This window comes from Balaenoptera ricei, chromosome 18, assembly GCF_028023285.1.
Source record: "Balaenoptera ricei isolate mBalRic1 chromosome 18, mBalRic1.hap2, whole genome shotgun sequence".
Taxonomy (NCBI): domain Eukaryota; kingdom Metazoa; phylum Chordata; class Mammalia; order Artiodactyla; family Balaenopteridae; genus Balaenoptera; species Balaenoptera ricei.
The window spans coordinates 12,426,915-12,446,142 of record NC_082656.1 but is presented as its reverse complement, the minus strand read 5'-3'; the positions used below and the strand labels follow the sequence as shown (position 1 = coordinate 12,446,142).

General features: G+C 39.6%; 1 protein-coding gene across 11 annotated transcripts in view; it reads left to right on the top strand.

Annotated features, from left to right (window-relative positions):
• SOHLH2 (spermatogenesis and oogenesis specific basic helix-loop-helix 2) overlaps nt 1–18,973 on the top strand; it is an 85,805-nt gene extending 66,832 nt beyond the window's left edge. For 9 of the 11 annotated variants that reach the window (XM_059902548.1, XM_059902547.1, XM_059902550.1 and 6 more), the window contains 5 exons: nt 11,011–11,158; nt 11,335–11,426; nt 12,415–12,536; nt 16,239–16,495; nt 17,942–18,972. In XM_059902548.1, coding sequence (XP_059758531.1) covers nt 11,011–11,158; nt 11,335–11,426; nt 12,415–12,536; nt 16,239–16,495; nt 17,942–17,962 — 640 coding nt within the window. In that variant the 3' untranslated portion in view covers nt 17,963–18,972. Of the gene's footprint in view, nt 1–11,010; nt 11,159–11,334; nt 11,427–12,414; nt 12,537–16,238; nt 16,496–17,941 lie in introns of all 11 variants that reach the window. The other 2 variants (XM_059902553.1, XM_059902554.1) reach the window with 2 other exon arrangements.
• The last annotated feature ends 255 nt before the right edge of the window (nt 18,974–19,228 follow it).

Below are 19,228 nucleotides of genomic sequence, written 5' to 3'. Positions count from 1 at the left end.
GCTTTCTTGAGAAGACGATAGCTAAATTGAGCTTTAAACAAAAGTTGGTTTAGTTTGGTTTAGAAATCAGTGAAGGATGTTTCATGTGGCAGGAGTAGCAGGTACAGAGGCCGGCAGTGTAAGAAAGTACAGTGAATTTGTGGAAGTACAGGTATTTTCATAGAGCTGGCCATAAGGGTGCGAGTGGGAAGGGGCAAGAGATGAGAGGTAGTAGGTAAGGGCTGGGTATGTCCTTTTAAGGAATTTGAATTTCATCCTGAACTGTTCATCCTGCACTAAAGGATTTTAGCAAACGTGTGATATGATAAGATCTGTACCTTAGAATGAACACTTGAGCAGGATGTTAGGGAGTGAATTGAATCTGGAGGCCAGGGGAGTCTGTAATAAGAAATGGAATCCTGAACTGTGGTGTTAGAAATGGGATAGTGAGAAGTAAGCCAATTCTAAGTAAATGAAGTAGGTAGAATCAGCGTGAATGTGGCTGAAGGAGAAGTCAGGTGTAACTTCCAAGTTGATGGTGGAGCCATCGACTGACTGGGAAGTACAGTGGAATGCAGGCTGGGAGTGGGAGGTGATTTTTGCTCTTGCTGAGTTTATATGGAGCTTCCCAGTAAGGAATTGGCCCTTAGGTTCTAGAGACGATCCAGGCTAGAAACAGGGATTTGAGAGCTATCAGGATACAGCATCTGTTTGAAGCAGTGGATGCAGGATGGATATAATGACTTTGAAAAGCATGTAGGGAAGAGACAAGTGGGGAAGAGGACCTTAGGTAAAACCTCAATATTTAAGGTCCAGGCAGCCGAGAAGAGATCAGGGGAAAAAGAGTTTCTAGGAAGATAAGACCAGGAGGGAGTGGTATTGAGGAGAACAGGGGAGGAGAGTTTCCTAAAGGAGTGAGTGTTCAGGAATATCGCATGACACAGAGATTAAGTAAGGGAAGAACTGACAGTTGACTGTGTTTAGCAAAACCTGAATGTCACTGACCTTGGCAAAAATAATTCCCTTGGCATGGTTAGGGAAGAAGTGCTGTTGCAGAAAGATGGAGAATGAAAGGTGGGAATGCAGATGAAAGGAAGGAGAAAAGGAAGGTGTGTGGTCTATAAAAGGGAATTTAGGGGAAAATGAGAAATTTTGATAAGGCTGGGCCAGACTTGAATATGTTCATATTTATCTTCCAAAAGAAGATAGCTGGAAGAGAGACAGAGGTCTTAAATATACTCGTGTTTTGGTTATCTGTGGCTGCTTAAAAAATGAAACTGAAGTTTATTGGCTTGATACGTGGTTTTATGGGTTAGCAATTTGAGCAGGACTCAGCTAGGCAATTCTTCTGCCTATGTGACATTAACTGGGGTTACTTGGTAGCCTTCAGCTGGAGGATGGTCTAGTCAGGAGGGTCTGGGGCCTTTGCAGGGATGGCTGGAAGGCTGAACGCAGCTGGGGCTCCCCAGCCTGGTAGTCTCAGGGTTGTCAGACTTCTTCCATGGCAGCCCAGGGCTCCTAGAGAGAGTGTTCCAGGGGGCAGGAAGAGGAAGCTGCCGCTCTCACAAGGCCTGGGACCAGAAACTGGCCCAGAGCCACTTGTACCATGTGCTCTTGGTCAGAGCAGTCACAGAGCCTACCCGGGCCTAAGGGAAGGGTATATAGACCCCACCTCTCAATGGGAGGAATGTCAAAGAATGTTAGTCCCTTTCAAGCAGTGAGGGCCACTGGCGATGGATTTACATCCCTGAGGAGGCAGAAGGCTTTGGAATCTAGAACCAGGTGGAAGAACACCTCTTCTACCGAAAATGGAGAGAAGGAGTTAAAGCTAAGTGTGGATAAAGATGAGTCTTTTTGTTTGTTTTTTTCGTGCCCTGTGCTCTCTGCCTTCCCCAGCCGTCCCCTTCTGGAGTGTTTGTGTTCTCCCAGCTGGTGCCTGGCCTGGACGTTCTTTTTTTTTTTTTTTTTAACATCTTTATTGGAGTATGATTGCTTTACAATGGTGTGTTAGTTTCTGCTTTATAACAAAGTGAATCAGCCATACCTATACGTATATGACACAAGAGGGAAAAGATGAGTCTTTTGATGGGGCCAGAAAGGAGGAGGAAGTTGATCAAGTTCTGCTGAATGGCCTCCATCATCTGCTGAAGATTAGTGGGAAAATGGTGTGGTTTTGGGCTTGATGAGATGGGCTAGTAGATGGGCTAGTCTGGTCCAAAAGGCCTTCACTCATATGTCTGCTGCTTTAGCCAAGAGAAGACTTAGGGCCTGCTGGCCAGGCTATCCTGTAGAGTTCACTAATCTGCAGTGAGATGAGAAAAATACAGTGCAATGAGTATTTTTAAAGCTATATTTTATATAACATATTCTAAGATTGTGTTTTCCATACTTTATTTGGTGTTAAAATCATGGTGATATTAGTAAATGGTTACAACAAATGTTATTGGGAGATGGTACCTTTCTTTCATTATTTTTCATGTCTGAATCGAATGTTGGCAATCCTTTATTGGTCCCCCAAAGTTCTGTGTTGTTTTTCTTTTTTAATTTTAGTGGTTGATGAAAACTAAAATCTGAGAAGCACTAGTCTAGAGGACTACAAAGATGCTTTGGGGGGTGTCCACCCCTGTTGCATTATTTAAAGGGCTAGAAATCTTTGTTTCCCAGAAAGAAAAGCTGTAGCCAGGAACTGACCCCTCCACTTAGAGATTTGCTTGGGAGATACCAGAAAGTAACAATCCGTTCCTAATTACTTTATGCCATTTCCTCTTCTTAACCCTTCTGATTATTCCTGTGAATCTTAAAATAGATGCTTCCAGTCTATTTCTCTTCCTTTTTCTCCTCCTCCTCCCAATCAGCTGCTTTACTTATGGTTTTGTCTTTTTTGCTTTGTTTTGCTCTTTTTTGTTTTTAAGCAGCATAGGTAACATGATATTTGCTAATGTTGAGGAAATAATGATCCCAGCTGATGGTTTTGAATATTTGCATTTGGGAATTTCTTTTTTAAACAACTCTACCATCTCTGTTTTTTTTTTATTAGAACAGATTAATAAAAATTGGCTAATTCTAATATTCTTGATGAAATCCCTTTCATTACACGTTTTAAATATATAAATATGTCTTTATCTTGGTAAGGTGTATACTTTGCAGTGTGATACCCTCATTTTGTTTGTGTATCTGTGAGTCCAAAATGGTGGTGGTTTAATCATTTTCAGGATGTCACTCACTTGAAGTGAAAGTGAGTTTTGCTGTAGTTTCTCACAAATGAAGGCTTTTCCAGGGCTGGTCAAGTCTTAGAAATTTTAGGAAGGTAGAATAGGAAGTTCTCAGAGGGTCTTAAGTCATATGTGGCCAAGAGACCTCTCTCTGTGAGTCTTGATTGCTCGAGACACATTTGTACAGAGGAGAGACCAAGGATGTAGTTTGGACCAAGACCTTTGGCTTTAAATGCCATTCAGCCTCTTAGAATCACTTTTAGCTGGTTCTTTCCCTGATTTATTTGGACTGGGTCATAACCAAGCTGGCTTCTGTGGTAGATGACAAAAACAAAACACATTTTTGCCTGTTGTTGCCTATTGCTGCTTCCATACACAAAGGAAAAAGAAAACAACAGGACCCTATGGGGCCCCTGAGCTGGGTATCCTACTTTTTTGAGCCAACATTAACATCCTTCACAAAGGTTCTCTAACACCATATACAAAAATAAACTCAAAATGGTTTAAAGGCCTAAATGTAAGACTGGATACTACAAAACTCCTAGAGGAAAACAAAGGCAGAACACTCTTTGGCATAAATCACAGCATTAGTTTTTTGGGATCTGTCTCCTAGAGTAATGGAAATAAAAACAAAAATAAACAAATGGGACCTAATTAAACTTAAAAGCTTTTGCACAGCAAAGGAAACCATAAACAAAATGAATAGACCACCTATGGACTGAGAGAAAATATTTGCAAATGATGCTACCGACAAGGGGTTAGTTTCCAAAATATACAAGCAGCTCATACAGCTTAATATCAAAAAAACACGCAACCCAATCAAAAAATGGACAGAAGATCTAAATAGACATTTCTCCAAAGAAGACATAACAGATGGCCAGTGGGCACATGAAAAGATGCTCAACATCCCTAATTATTAGAGAAATGCAGATCAAAACTACCATGAGGTATCACCTCACACCAGTCAGAATGGCCATCATTAAAAAGTTTACAAATAATAAGTGCTGGAGAGGGCGTGGAGAAAAAAGAAACCCTCCTACACTGTTGGTGGGAATGTAAGTTGGTGCAGCCACTATGGAGAACAGTGTGGAGGTTCCAGCAATCCCATTCCTGGGCATATATCTGGAGAAAACTACTTTGAAAATATACATGCACCCCAGTGTTCGTAGCAGCACTATATACAATAGCCAAGACATGCAAGCAACCTAAATTTCCATCAGCAGATGAATGGATAAAGAAGATGTGGGGTGTGTGTGTGTGTGTGTGTGTGTGTGTGTGTGTGTGTGTGTGTGTATGGTGGAATATTACTCAGCTATAAAAAAGAGTGGAATAATGCCATTTGCAGCAATGTGGATGGACCTAGAGATTATCATATTAAGTGAAGTAAATCAGATAAAGACAGATATGATATCACTTATATGTGGAATCTAAAATAATGATACAAATGAACTTACTTACAAATCAGAAATAGACTCACAGGCTTAGAAAAGAAACTTATGGTTACCAAAGGGGATAGCAGAGAGGGGGAGAGATAATTTAGGAGCTTGGGATTAACAAACTGTTTCTTCTTTTAGTCTAAAATTAGATGACAATATCAGATTAAAATATCTGCAACTGTTGGTTCTTTTAACTCAAATTTTAGGGGTTTTTTTGGGGGGGGTAGTAAAACAGGCTCTTCACTGTTTACAAAGTTATTTATGAGTTGCAAAAATTCTCTATGTTTTTCTCTGTATTACCATGTTTTTCTCCTGTACTCTTCCATTCATCTTGACTGCCACAATCAGACAGAAAGTACAAGAACACTTTGCTTTTGCACCTGTAGTGAAAACCTTAGCAGCAGACATAATCATTCCAGGTCTGTCAGATAAATGCATACTTTTGGTATTTAAAAAGTTCAACTGATGTAATAATCACAAGTAGCAAGTGATTATGTATTTGAAGCAAAAATTCACAAAATTAAAGGGACAGATATCGACAAGCATTGTTGGAGATTTCACATCCCTGTCTCAGCAATTGATAACAACAGCTGGACACCAAAAATCAGTCAAGATATAGACGGTGTGAGCCCTATTAACCAGCTTGATCTGGTAGATGTTTGTAAAACACCATACCCAGCACGGCAGCGGAATACCCATTCTTTTCAAAGGCGTATGGTACATTCACTTAGATAAACTGTATGCCGGGGGATATAGTACATTTCAATACATTTAAAAAAGTTGAATTCACAAGGAGTGTGTTCCTTGACCACAATTAAGTTAAATTAGAAGCCAATAAGAATTTGATATAAAGAAAAACCTCAAACATCTGGAAATTTAAGAACACACTCCTAAATAATCCATGGGTAAAAGAAAATAATCACAAGAAAAATTAGAAAATATTGCAAATTGAATGATTATGATAATAGAATATTTAAAAATTTGTGAGATGCAGTTAAAGCTTATGGCAAACATTATGGCTTGCTTTCTTTCTTTTTTTAAAGTCTTTATTGAATTTGTTACCATACTGCTTCTGTCTTATGTTTGGTTTTTCTGCTGCAAGGCATGTGGGGTCTTAGCTCCCCGACCAGGGATTGAACCCGCACCCCCTGCTTTGGAAGTCGAAGTCTTAACCACTGGACTGCCAGGGAAGTCCCAACACTAGGGCTTTAAATGCTTCTATTAGGAAAGGCAAAAGATCTAAAAATCAGTGACCTAAGGGTCCATTTTAAGGGGCTAGAAAAAGTAAAATGAAGTAAATCCAAAGTAAACAGAAAGGGGAGGGAGGCGGGCAGGTGAGGAGAGAGACAAAACGTTTTGCCAATATCATGAATGAAAGAGGAATTACCTCTACATATCCAATAAACATATAATATAAAAGGGTATATTTTAAATAATTTTATGCCAATAAGTTCAACAACTTAGGTGAAATGGACAAATTTTTGAAAAACGCAATTTACCAAAACTGATAGTAGATGAAGCAGATCTGAATAGCCCTATATATTAAAGAAATTGGACTTACTAAAAAACAAAAAAGTACCAAAGAGAAAACGCCAAACTCAGATGGTTTTACTGATGAATTCTGTTAAAAATCTAAAGAAGAGGTAATACCAGTCTTAAATTTTATAGAAAATGGAGGAAGAACAGTTCCTAACCCATTTCATGACGCTAACATAACCCTAAACCCGATAAAGATATTATAAAAAAAGAAAATTACAGACCAGTATCTCTCATGAACAGAGACATAAAAATACTTAACATAACTTTAACAAATTGAATGAAGTAATAGATAAAGATATAATGTGTCGTGACCACACTGGGTTTATCCTAGAAAAGCAAGGCTGATGTAACATTCAAAAATCAATCAATATAATATAATTCACCACATTAAACACAATGAAGGAGAAAACAATAGATTAACAGATTCTGAAAACTTATTTGACAACATAAGATTAAAAGACAAATAAGCAACCTTTCAGCAAAATGGATATGGAAGAGAACTTCCTGAATCTGTTAAAGGGCATCTATGAAAAACCTATAGCTAACATTGTACTTAATGATGAGATTTTGACCATTTGTTCCTTAAAAAGATCTGGAACAAAGTAAGGTTGCCTATTCTTAGAAAGGAAGAAACAAAACTCTCTTATTTATAGATGACATGATTGTTTATGTATAAAGTCCTAAGATACCTACAAAATAACTACTAGAACCAAAAGATGAATATAGCAAGGTCATAGGATATAAGGTCAGTGTACAAAAATCAATTGTATTTTTCTATATTAGCAGTGAACAATTGGAAAATGAAAAATAATAATTATATTGAAAATAGAGTTAAAAAGCCTTAGAGTACTTAGGAACAAAAATATATAAAAGGCATAATATCTGTGCAGTGGTCACTCAAAATATTGCAGTGATAAACTAAAGAAAAACTAAATCATGCATTATACATAATTATGAATTAAAAGATTTATATTGTTAAGATGTCAGTTCTTAGGAATTCCCTGGTGGCGCAGTGGTTAAGAATCTGCCTGCCGATGCATGGGACAGGTTTGATCCCTGGTCCGGGGAGATCCTGCATGCCGTGGAGCAACTAAGCCCGTGCACCACAACTACTGAGCCTGTGTTGTAGAGCCTGCGAGCCACAACTACTGAGCCCGCACGCCTAGAGCCCATGCTCCGCAATGAGAGAAGCCACCGCAATGAGAAGCACGTGCATGGCAACAAAGTAAATAATAAGCCCCCACTTGCCGAAACTAGAGAAAGCCTGTGTGCAGCAAAGACCCAACGCAGCCAAAAAATAAATAAAATAAATAAATTTACTTAAAAAAAATAAAAATGTCAGCTCTCGCTAAATTGAAATATAACTTTATTTAAATCTAAATAATAATTCAAATAGACTCTTTTGGGTAAAAATTGACAGTCTAATTCAAAACTGTGTGGAAAGGACTGTGAATATAAAAGGACTTAGAATAAAGCAATCCTGAAAAAATACAGCGAAGTTGGAGTACTTAAGCTATCTGACTTCAAGACTTAGCATACAGCTACATTAATCAGCATTTTACTAACATGAAGGTTGACCAATAGATAATAAAACACAATAGCCCACACATTGTGGTCACTTGATTCTCAGCAAATCACCAGGGCAAACAACTTGGGAAACAAAAGTCTTTTCTATAAATGGTGCTGGAACAACAGGATATCCATATGAAAAAACAATGAAACTTGACCCCTTCCTCACACCATATAAAAATTAATTCAACATGAAGTATAGACAGGGCTATCGTATAAAGCTAAAACTATAAAGCTTCTAGAATAGGACTGTTCAGTAGAACTTTCTGCAGTGTTAGAAATGGCCTATATCTGCTGTCCAGTAAGGTAGCTGCTAGTCATATTATTGAGTATTTGAAATGTGGGTATTGCGACTTAGGAAATGAATTCAAATTTTTGTTTAATTTTTAATTAATTTATATTTAAATAGACTCATGTGGCTTATGGCTACTGTACTGAACACTACAGTTCTAGAAGAAAGCATAGGAGAATGTTTTCACTAGCTGAGGGTAAGCGGCTGTTCCTTATGACACAGAAAGCAATAACCATAACAGAAAGAGTAGATGAATTAGACTCCTCAAAATTTACACCTTTTGCTTTCATAAGACACCACTAAGAAAATAAATAGGCAAACTACAGACTGGGAGAAAATATTTGCAAGACAAATATATTGACAAAATACTGATATTAGGATATACAAAGAACTCCTAAAGTTCAATAATAGAGAGACCTACAGTCCAATTAAAATGGAGGTAAAGTATTCGAACAGACACTTCACAAAGGAAGGTAATACACAAGCCCAATAAGCAGCAGAAGAAATACTCAACACGCTTTGTTGTCATGGAAATGCAAATTAAAGCATGAGATACTACCACATATACCTCTGAAAGGCCAATATTTTAAAATTAAAACTGACAGTATTAAATGCTATCCAAGATGTGGAACAACAGGAATTCTCATACATTGATGGTGGGAGGGTAAATTGGTACTATTTGGGGGAAAGTTCTGCTCGTTTCTTCTAAATTTGTAAAATAACCCTTCAATTCTATTCCTAGACATTTACCTAAGAGAAATAAAAACGTACGTTCACAAAAAGATGTACAGAAGACCTTGCAGTTTTATTCATAATGATAAAAATAAGAAACAACCAAAGTGCTGATCGATAAGAGAATGGATAAATAAGCTGTGGCATATTTATACTACGGAATACTATTACTCAATAAAAAGGAACAAAGCAGCCCCATGGATAAATCTCAAAAACATTATGCAAGTGAAAGAAACCTTACATAAAAGGACACGTGCTGTGAGGTTTGATTTATACGTAGTTTAAGGAGAGACAAAAGTAATGTGAGACAGAAAAATATCAGAAACGTGGTTGCCTCTTATGGGGGATGAGACTGACTAAGAAGGAACATAAGGAACTTTCTGGGGTTATGAGAATGTTGATTAGGTAGTTTGTGTCACATAGTTTTGTACGTTTGTCAAAACTCATAGAATGGTACCCTTAAGATTGGTGCATTTTATTTTATGTAACTTTTACCCAAAAATAAAATAATTTGAACTGTAGCTGTACGTTTAGGGGTTTAGTGTACTGAAGTCTACAACTTACTTTGAAATGCTTCAGTGCAATAAAATCGGTTGATGTATATGGCCAGTGGGATGATTCATATACGACAAAGCATGGACAGTAAGTGTTCACCAGACTCTAGGTAGTGGGTATATAAGTGTTCCCTGTACAAATTCCTAATTCTTTCAACTTTTAAGAATTAAGAAATCTTAATTCTGTCGATCTTCCTGTATGTTTGAACATTTTCCTAATGAATATTAGAAAAATGTTTAATATGATCTTTCATTATAAAAGTGATATATGCCCCACAAAGATATTTGGAAAATGTAGAAAATTAAAGGAAGAAATAATATTTTCTATAGCCCAACTATCCAGAAATAATGATTACTTGACGCTTTTGCTTTGTCTTGTTTTTTGCCTTATTTTTTCCTTAATGGCTATGATCATATTTTGTATGCTGTCGTATATCTTATACTTGTCTCCTATAGAAATACCCTATTTTTTCCCCAGTAAGCTTTATAACATATTTCCACTGCCAGATAATATTCTACTGAGCTTACTTAAGCATCCACTTATTTTGTGTGTTTAAATTGTTTTTCCTGTTTTACTGATAGACTAATGGATGTCATTTTACAGAAAGTTTGTTCTGTGTTTGAGATCCTTGTAAGTGAAAGTATCATGTGGAAGGGTATATGAAGTTTCAGAGCCCATCATACACATGTCAAATTGTTGACTCTTCCATCCCTTTTACAGAGTGATGCCTGAGACATCTACACAGAACCCCCAAAGCTCCTCAAAGCCCAATTAAAATACCAACCACTGATCTGGAATATTTGAGTTATTCACTGGCTATGTGACAAAGTGGATTTTTAAAAATCCATTTATTTTTGTCATTCTAAGGTTCAGAGAGGTTTAGTAACTTGCCAGAGGTCCCAGCTAGTAAAGGGCAGAGCCACCCTTTGATCCCGTACATGTCAAGGCAGTATTCAGCGCAAAACATGCTTAAGAATGCTTATTAACTGAACACACGGATAACTGAAGGTCACAAAGGCTGAGATCAGTTTAGAGTTACATTTCCTATGTATTTCCCTTCAGAACTGTGAAAGACTTAGGTTAGTTTCTTTCTGATATGAGCCTGGATGACGTTCTCATTTGCATATTGGTTTATTTGTTCTGTCCGTCTACCTACCTCATGTAAAGGAAGCAGGCTTCTGATTTTCCTTTGGCTCAGAACACAGGTGAAGCCCATGTATTCTAAGATGCTAATTGTGTATTGTTGGAAACGTGGTCCAGGTCAGAGTGACATGAATATCCTGAGGACTCTTTGCCTTCCAGGCTTCTAGTGTGAATCACAGAAGGATTTATGTGTACGCTGTGTGATCGTCTCCTCTGAGGGCTGCGTGCCTGTAGGTTTCCATAGGCAGCAGGGGTGTCCTCTGGTGTCCTCAGTGTCTGGGCACCCTGCACACTCACGGGGACGAGTGAGCTGGGCTGCCATCGGCACAGACACTGTACTCGGCAGCAGTGTGAGCCGTGCCCCAGAAAGCTGTGATTCCAGGGGCTGTGGAGACTGCTGGCTCGTGGGGACATGGCCCTCTTCTAAAACAGAGACTAGAAAGGCAGGGGCCGGTTCCTTTATAAACAAACCCAGAAAGAGGGATTGGTTGTCCTTGTGTACAAGGAAGAAAACAGACGAATTATTCCTTATTTATTACGCTTCTCTGCTCAGAGAACGAATCAAGTATTGCTGTGAGCAGCTGCGTACCCTGTTGCCGTATGTGAAGGGGAGAAAGAATGATGCAGCTTCGATTCTCGAGGCAACAGTTGACTACGTGAAGTATGTCCGGGAGAAAATCCCTCCAGCCATCATGGGCCAGGTAGTCAACTCTCAAGCCCTTGAATTTTATCCTCGCAGACAGTGCTTTAATGCTACAGTTTTATTTCTTTTATTTTTTATAGTTAGAAATGTGTGTGTGTGTGTGTATATTTGAAAAAAATCTATAGCTATAGCTATCTAAGTAGATCTCAATCTCTCTCTTTCTTCATTTCTTAGATTACAGAAGTACTTCAGGGCAATAGGAGGTTTTGTAAGAAACAACAAATGCCCATCCAGCTACCCGCCCCTGGCATGTTTATGGCACAAAGGTATGATCATCTGAATCTTGTGAATCTGAGGTCGCCTTGTTATTTTCCTCTGGTACTAATGCTAGAAATGAGACAGGCACTGAACCCACCCATAATGAGAACTAAATGGGACTGATGAACCTAGTTGCAGGGCAGGAATAAAGAGGTAGGCATAGAGTATGGACTTGATGATGTGGGCTGGGAGGGCGGAGCTGGGGCAAAGGGAGAGTAGCATCGACGTATATACACTACCGAATGTAAAATAGTTGGCTGGTGGGAAGCAGCAGCATAGCACAGGGAGATCAGCTCGGTGCTTTGCGATGACCTAGAGGGGTGGGATAGGGAGGGTGGGAGGGAGGCTCAAGAGGGAGGGGATATGGGGACATGTGTATGCATATGGCTGATTCGCTTTGTTGTACAACAGAAACTAACACAGTATTGTGAAGCAATTATACTCCAATAACGATCTATTAAAAAAAAAAAAGAATCAGTAAACTTTTCCCATTGCTGATGTGTATCATTTAATTACAGTGATAAAATATGTAATATTCTCAGGCCCATGATCCTTTCATCATTTGACTCACTCTTTCTTCTTTTGTTGTTTCTTAAAATGGGGCTTTACGAGTAGTGCCTGTGGTGATTGACAGTGCAGTCAGGACGGGATAGATTCTAGCATTCCTCTGTCACCAGGGCAGTCCAGCCCCATTATCAGGTGGGAGTCCTTAAAGACATTTCTAGTATAACAGGTGACGTGCCAAATGAATGCTTCCTTATTTAAATTGATTAGAATGTGTACACCAAGAAAAACTCTAAAGGAAAAGTAAACCGTTCCTCCATATCCTAAAGAACCATCATGAGTCCTCTTCTACAGTTTGTTCTTATATTTAATCCAGAGCTTAGGCTCTGTCTGTGCTTTTTAGCACTTGAATGTAAGAAGAGCAGTTCAACTCAGCAATGTTCATATCACCTTCCTTGAGAAATGCCTAAAGAATGTTTTGTTTTTTTTAAGAGAAAACAGTGTGTTGACAAGCACTTACTCACCTGTGAGAGGGATCAGATTCCTGGCTAATAAGCGCTTGAACGTGTACCCTGTTCCTACCTCCGGGGCTCCCTTGGATGCAGCTGTGAGAGGTGAGCTCCGCCCACCGCCCTGCGGGCCGTAGCGTGCGCGTCCTGCTCGCCCTGGGCCTTCTGTGCAGGCATTGCCGTAACCAGGCGATGCAGCGTAGCTGGAAGAGTACACCCTGAGTCCTTTGGTGCTGTCTGCTTGAAAGACAGAGCTGACCACTGGCATTTAAATAGTGTTACCCCGGAAAGTGGGCTGAAAATGGACTCTCATTACCAGAAGTCTCATCTGAATGATACATGATGAGCACACTGATGACTGTGTGTGTTATTGAATAGAATCTAAAGGGAGGGAAGTATTCATATTAATTCAGTGCTAGCAGTGTACAGGCAGACCTCAGAAACATTGTGAGTCCTGTTCCAGACCACTGCAATAAAGCGAATATTGCAATAGAGTCACAGGTTTTTTGGTTTCTCAGTGCATATAAAAGTTATGTTTATACCCTATCGTAGTCTATTAAGTATGCAATGCATATGTCTCAAATATTAGTATACATGCCTTAATTTTAAAATATGTTATTGCTTTAAAATGCTAGCCATCATCTGAGCCTCCAGCAAGTAGTAGTTGTAACATCAAAGATCACTGATCACAGATCACCATAACAAATACGCTAATAATGAAAAGGTTTAAGATATTGTGGGAATTACCAACATGTGACACAGAGACATAAAGGGAGCAAATGCTGTTGGAAAAACGGCACCAATAGACTTACTTGATGTAGGGTTACCACACACCTTCAATTTGTAAAAAACAGAGTGTCTGCAAAGTGCAGTAAAACAGGGTCTGCCTGTACTGAGCATTTAACGTATTAATTGATTTACCTCCTTCGTGTCTTTGCTTACTTGTCACCTTCTCAGTGAGTCTTTCTCGACCACCCAGTTAAAACCGCGCACTCCTTCCCAGCATCACATGATACGTGGGACTCCTTATCCACTCTCTCTGCTGTATTTTTCTTCATGGCACTGTTCTCCTTCTAATGTTCTTTTCTTGCCTGTTTTTTTATTGCCTGTCTTCTGCCACTAGAATATCAACTCCACAAGGACAGGGATTTTTTTTTTTTTTTTTTTTTTTTTTTTTGCCTCTTTTGTTCATTGCTATATTTCTAGTACCTAGAACAATGACCAGCTCACAGTAGGTGATCAAGAAACATTCATTATATGAATACTCCATTGTGAATATTCAGTGTTTACCCACTGGGAGGCATTTTTGTTATTTGTATTATAAAGTCTAGGCATGCCCATGTGCTTGTACAAATAAGAAGATGGAAAAAAAGCAGAGCCAGGGTAAAAGGACACAGCTGCCAGTTTGTGACTTTTAGTACATATTCCCGAAGGTTATTCTTCACTGAGAAGCCAGTAAGTTATGGAGCATGTAACCTGCGTGTTAGGTGCTGATGACCAGAGGCCCTACCATCTCCTCCCCCTGCCTGAGTCTGAGGTCACCTTTCTACTGGTTTCCTCGAAGGGATTCCACTGCCTCATGTCAGCACCTCCCTGTGCTGGGAATGCCCTTTCCCACGCTCTGCCTGGCTCACCCCCAGTCATCACTTAGTTCTCAGCTTAAATGTTTCTGCCTCAAAGATGGGGACACGAGGACAGACATGGTGCAGTTCTTGTTCTTAGGGAGCTCGCAGATTAGCAGCAGACAGGGTCATAAAGCAAAATATGATTCGTGTGTTATTTTAAGTGCTGTCTTCGAGGTACCATGCACATTATGGGGACATAGTGGAAACAACGGGAACAAACGAGGTTTCCGGGGATGGTGTCTAAAGTCAAAAGAGAAAGGGTCTCCAAATAGGACATTGCCCTCCTTGTTCATGTAATCAACCTCAGGGTGTTTATTCGTCAATTTAGACTTTTTTCCTGACTTAGGGGAGAGGGAAGGAGAATAGAAAAAAAGTAGCCATGAGCCATGGTTAATCTACTTAAAATAGCTATGGCTGAATGTCACAAAGAATGATTAAATCAGCCCAGATTAAATCAGATAGGGGTCAGGCCACAGGTGTATGCCTGTCGGTGTTACTTCTTGTACACACAGTACTTACTTCTGCATTTTCACTATTCATATCCTGCAGAAACTCTGAAACACTCTTGTGATGGTAGTGAGTTCAGGCCTTCCTGTGCCCCAGGATCTCTTGGTTTTGCATCACCTAAAATGACTGTTCTTGGGAAGAAACAAATCCACTAGGACCATAGGCTTATGTCAGGTTCAGACTGGACAAGACCTTGAAGGTCACTGAGTCAAAACCCCTACTTCGATTTTATTTATATACATTTTTCCATTTGAAAAGCAGTATTAGTCCTTTACTAAAACCCAGCTAAGATAATAACTGTGTTCATTTTTAAACGTATTCCCTTCAAGTCTTTTTCTATATATATTTTTCTATGGTAACACTACAGTAGTAATCATATTGGAGCTCCAATTTTGTCTCTGGCTTTTTTACTTAACATTGTGTCCTGTACACTTGAATTTTGTATTATGCAGCCCTCAGCACCATTGTAATGGTTTTAGTAGTTTATCAAACGATTTATAGAATAGTTTTCTTAGTCGTCCTCCTGTCGCTACGTTTAGTGTTTCCAGTTTTGTGGGGAGAGTGATTTTCTGCGTAATATGATAGTAAATATTTCCCTATATATAGCTTTTTCTATACTTTGGACTTTTCCTTGGCCTGGATACCTGGAATTGAGTGGCGAGTGAGTTGGAGAACGTGAGCACATGCACAGCTGGTCGTGCGTGTGGCCAAAGGGTTTTTGAAAGAGGACTGGAACAGTTGAAATCAGTTAAGCCTTTCAGATTTCACTTTCACCACCTAGGCCAGTAAATTGACAGCTGGAGAAGTTAAATGGCCACCTGAAGTCCCCTGGTTTCTGTGCTAAATCTGACCTGTAACCCCGAAGTGCTGATACCGGTCAACATTAGACTTCATTAGGCTGCCTTTACTTGTCCTTTTCCACAAATCTCTGTACACTTTTGCCAAAATGATTTTTCACAGATATTCCAGATACATTTGTATTTAAAGTAGACATAAAGTTATGTTCCTTTACCTTTATTACTGTCAGTATCCAGAAGAAAATAAATAGGTGTTCAGGGAATTCACTGGCGGTCCAGTGGTTTGGACTCCGTGCTTCCACTGCAAGGGGCATGAGCTTGATCCCTGGTCAGGGAGATCCCTCAAGCCACACAGTGGGGCCAAAAAAAAAAAAAAAAAAAAAAAAAAAGGTATTCCCAATATTGAGATTACATTGTTAACATTCATTATATATTAAAAAATTTTTTCTGCCTTCTAGTTACTGTACAGAATATAGCTGTATAACAATATAACCCACTTCACTGATAGAAAATCAATGACCAAACTTTATTTGCGGCTGAATGGAGTTCTCCTTTCCAACATTCTCCCTTGCTTCATAGGGATGGTCACAGTCTTTATGATGGCGAGACATGCGCACGCATACACAATGGCATAGAGATATGATGCTTCTCTAAAATCTGTCTTTTAATGACATGTGAACACTAATTTATAGTGTGTGTATCGCACTGAATGCCACTACCAGAAAGTTCACTTTGTTTTTACATCAGCATTTGAGTATAGCAGTAGTCTAAGTTTGTACCATGAGGAAATGAAATAGAGGACAATGTATTTCAAATCTAGTAGTTCAGGGTTACTGATTTGAATCTACTGATGGATATTTGCTTTCTTTTTATTAAAGGTCAGTCGAGCTCTGCGTCAGAGAACACTATTGGCGCTGTGTATAAAACCCGAATCCCCAGCACAGCTCTCTCTCTTAATTCCTTCCATGCTGTCAGATACTATTCTAAAGTCGTCCCTTCCTATGATGCCGCTGCCGTAACAAATCACAACATTTTGGTGCATTTTCCAACAGCTGTGCCCAGAGTCTCGACGTTTCTTCCTCAGCACTGCAATTCTGTGTTGAGCCAGGCGTGCGCAGCGCACCCCAACTGTCTGGTAAGTCTTCTGCGGGCTGTGGGCCAGGCTGGGCTCTTTCATCCCAGCCAGCAGGGGCCCCTGGCCTGCGTTTTGTTGTTCGTGCTCTGGTTGGGAACCTCATCGCCTGGCGCCGGGGGCGTCAGCCCAGGCTCTGGCTCCCCACGCCGCCCCACTGCTCTCTCCAGATCCAGACTTGGCTCCGCTGCTATGACTGGAAGTGACCAGGCGGAACCTAATCTCCTCTAGAGCCCCTCCTCGCCCCACCCCCCGGCCCAACCCCACTTTCTGCGATGCCGCCTCCCATCCCAGCAGCTGCACCCTCCGCTGGCACCGTGGCTCGCTGCTGACTTATCTCTTCGGCCGGCACCGGCCACTCACACTCGGTGACAGCCTGTCCTTGTAACACCAGCCAGGCCGATTTCAGATCCCAGGTGTCCTCATGGCACAGATACTTACAGAGCACCCACTGTGTTCTAGCACTGTGCTAACCACCGGGAACGTAGTATCTAAAGATGGACCACAGTCCCTGCCCTCATGAAGTCTGAGCCTCACAGGGAAGCGGGCATAGAAGCAGACAGTCGTGATGCGCATTGGAGCGCACAGGAGGAGACCCCCGTGTCTATAGGGTAATACAGATGTGGGCGCGGATTGGGACTGCTTACCCCTGGAGGAAGTACTGTGTAAGCTGAGATCCAGAGAGTAAGAATTAGCCCAGTGGGGAGGTTAGGAGTTGGGAGTGAGGAAGGGAAAAGCATTCCAGGCGGATGGATCAGCATAGAGAAACAGTGGTATCTTCATGTTTGGGAAGAATTGTCCAATTCTAGAGGAAGACCTGAACTCGACTGACCTGATTAAAATGGACTCTGATAGCCTTAATATAATTATTGATACTTTTGCATATTAATAATAGTTACCATGTTTTGAGCACTCAATAAGTAATGTGCCAGATACCCTACGTACTTAATGTGGGTGATCTAATGAATCTAATGACACAGTCACTCAGGTAGGGACCATTATTTCCATATGACATCTATGAAGTGGGAATAATAGTGACTTTCCCAAAAAACATTTGTGAGAAAAACGTTTGAAAGACCATTAGAAAGAAATTTTAAAATATGAAGTATCTACAGATATAATACTGTTACTAATGGTCTTTAGTATACCAGCAGGAAAACCAGAGTAAATGAAAAAAAAAAAGATTGCAATATTATTTTTTTAATTGTGACCTACACTTACTGTATGTAGTTTTTTTGGAGAATTGTTACAACAATATATAATTACTTTTAGTAACTATGAATAATACCTATTTTAAAACCTGTAGTGTATTCACCTGAAGAGTTCGTGGTTTTACAAATTATTTCCTATTGCTTGAGGACATAGAAAATGTATTGTATTTGTGACATTATGAGTGAGAACAGGCCAGGATTCAACTAATGTGTTGTTTTTTTTTTTTCACCTTTGCAGCAACAGTTTTGGGCGTATTAATAGCACATGTTTGAAATTCACACTCTAGACCACCTATTGGGTGCCGTTTGACAATACGGGAAGAATGGAACAAAGAATGATCTTGAAAGCTACACCCAGAGACCTAATATCAAAAGGGTTTGCATTGTATGGCTTCTGATAAATGTGCTAAAAGCTTCTGCAATCAGAAAGACAGGCAGCAAAAGTGCTAGCCATAGGTTTTTACTTATCTTCACACATACTTGGATCTCCCACATCCCAGGTACTACAAGAACAAACGGCCTAGGTGACCTAGACTCTTTTTTTTTTTTTTTTCCTCAAAAAATATTCCACAATTTATGCAAAAGGTACACGATAAAGAAGATCCACGTAGACTGGGTAAAGTGCATTGGTGTCACTAAGTACAGGTATTGCAACTTGGTTCTTATTTTTAGTATCACTGTGAATTACTGTCACTTATTTCTAGGTGGTATCTTTTCCAGATTTGACATTTTAGAGAGCTTCCTTCGTTATTCACTATTCAAACTCAGATACCATAGTTCAAGAGAGGTGTTTACCTCCTCACTTGACTACTAATGAATAAATAGACACGTTTGTTTTTGCATTTCACCGTCCCTGGAGTGAAATGATAGCTAATAGGTAAATTTTTCTTTCTGGATCTTTAGTTACAGGCTAGCAGGTCTTTCTTTGTTTTTCATCTCCTTCTCCCTATGGGTATCAGAAAAGATTGTTGAAAATAAGGGGAGAAAAATGTTTGTTTTATATTTCACTAAAATGTTCTTATGCATAATATAAGTATTATTGTTAAAGAAAATATTCAGTTCTGACCCTCAAAACGGTAACCCATTTTTGTTCTGTTTAATAAATATGTGTTTCCTCTTTTAGTAGTACTGTGTAGGGACTTTAATTTTACTAGATTTTTGAGAAGTTGGAAAATTACTTTTGGCATAGCCTAATTTTCATGTTAAATTGTATAACTTTTCTTTGAGGATGGCATGGTGATGGAATTTGTAGATGTTTGATAAACTTGATAAAGGAACTAGAAGTTTCCAACTAAGGTTCTATGCTTATTATTATAAATGTGTGCTCGACTCTTGCCTTTGGGGGTAGTAATGGCTTTGACATTGTAGGAGAACCCGGTGAGGTATTTTGAGCACTAGGATGACATCATAGGTTCACAGCTGGTCTTAATTTCTACTGGGACTTTTTCTTTGCATCAGCGTTTTCCTGAATTCACACGTGGACCGTGAGACACAGCCTGTGGCTGGGAATTCTACCTAGAGAGGT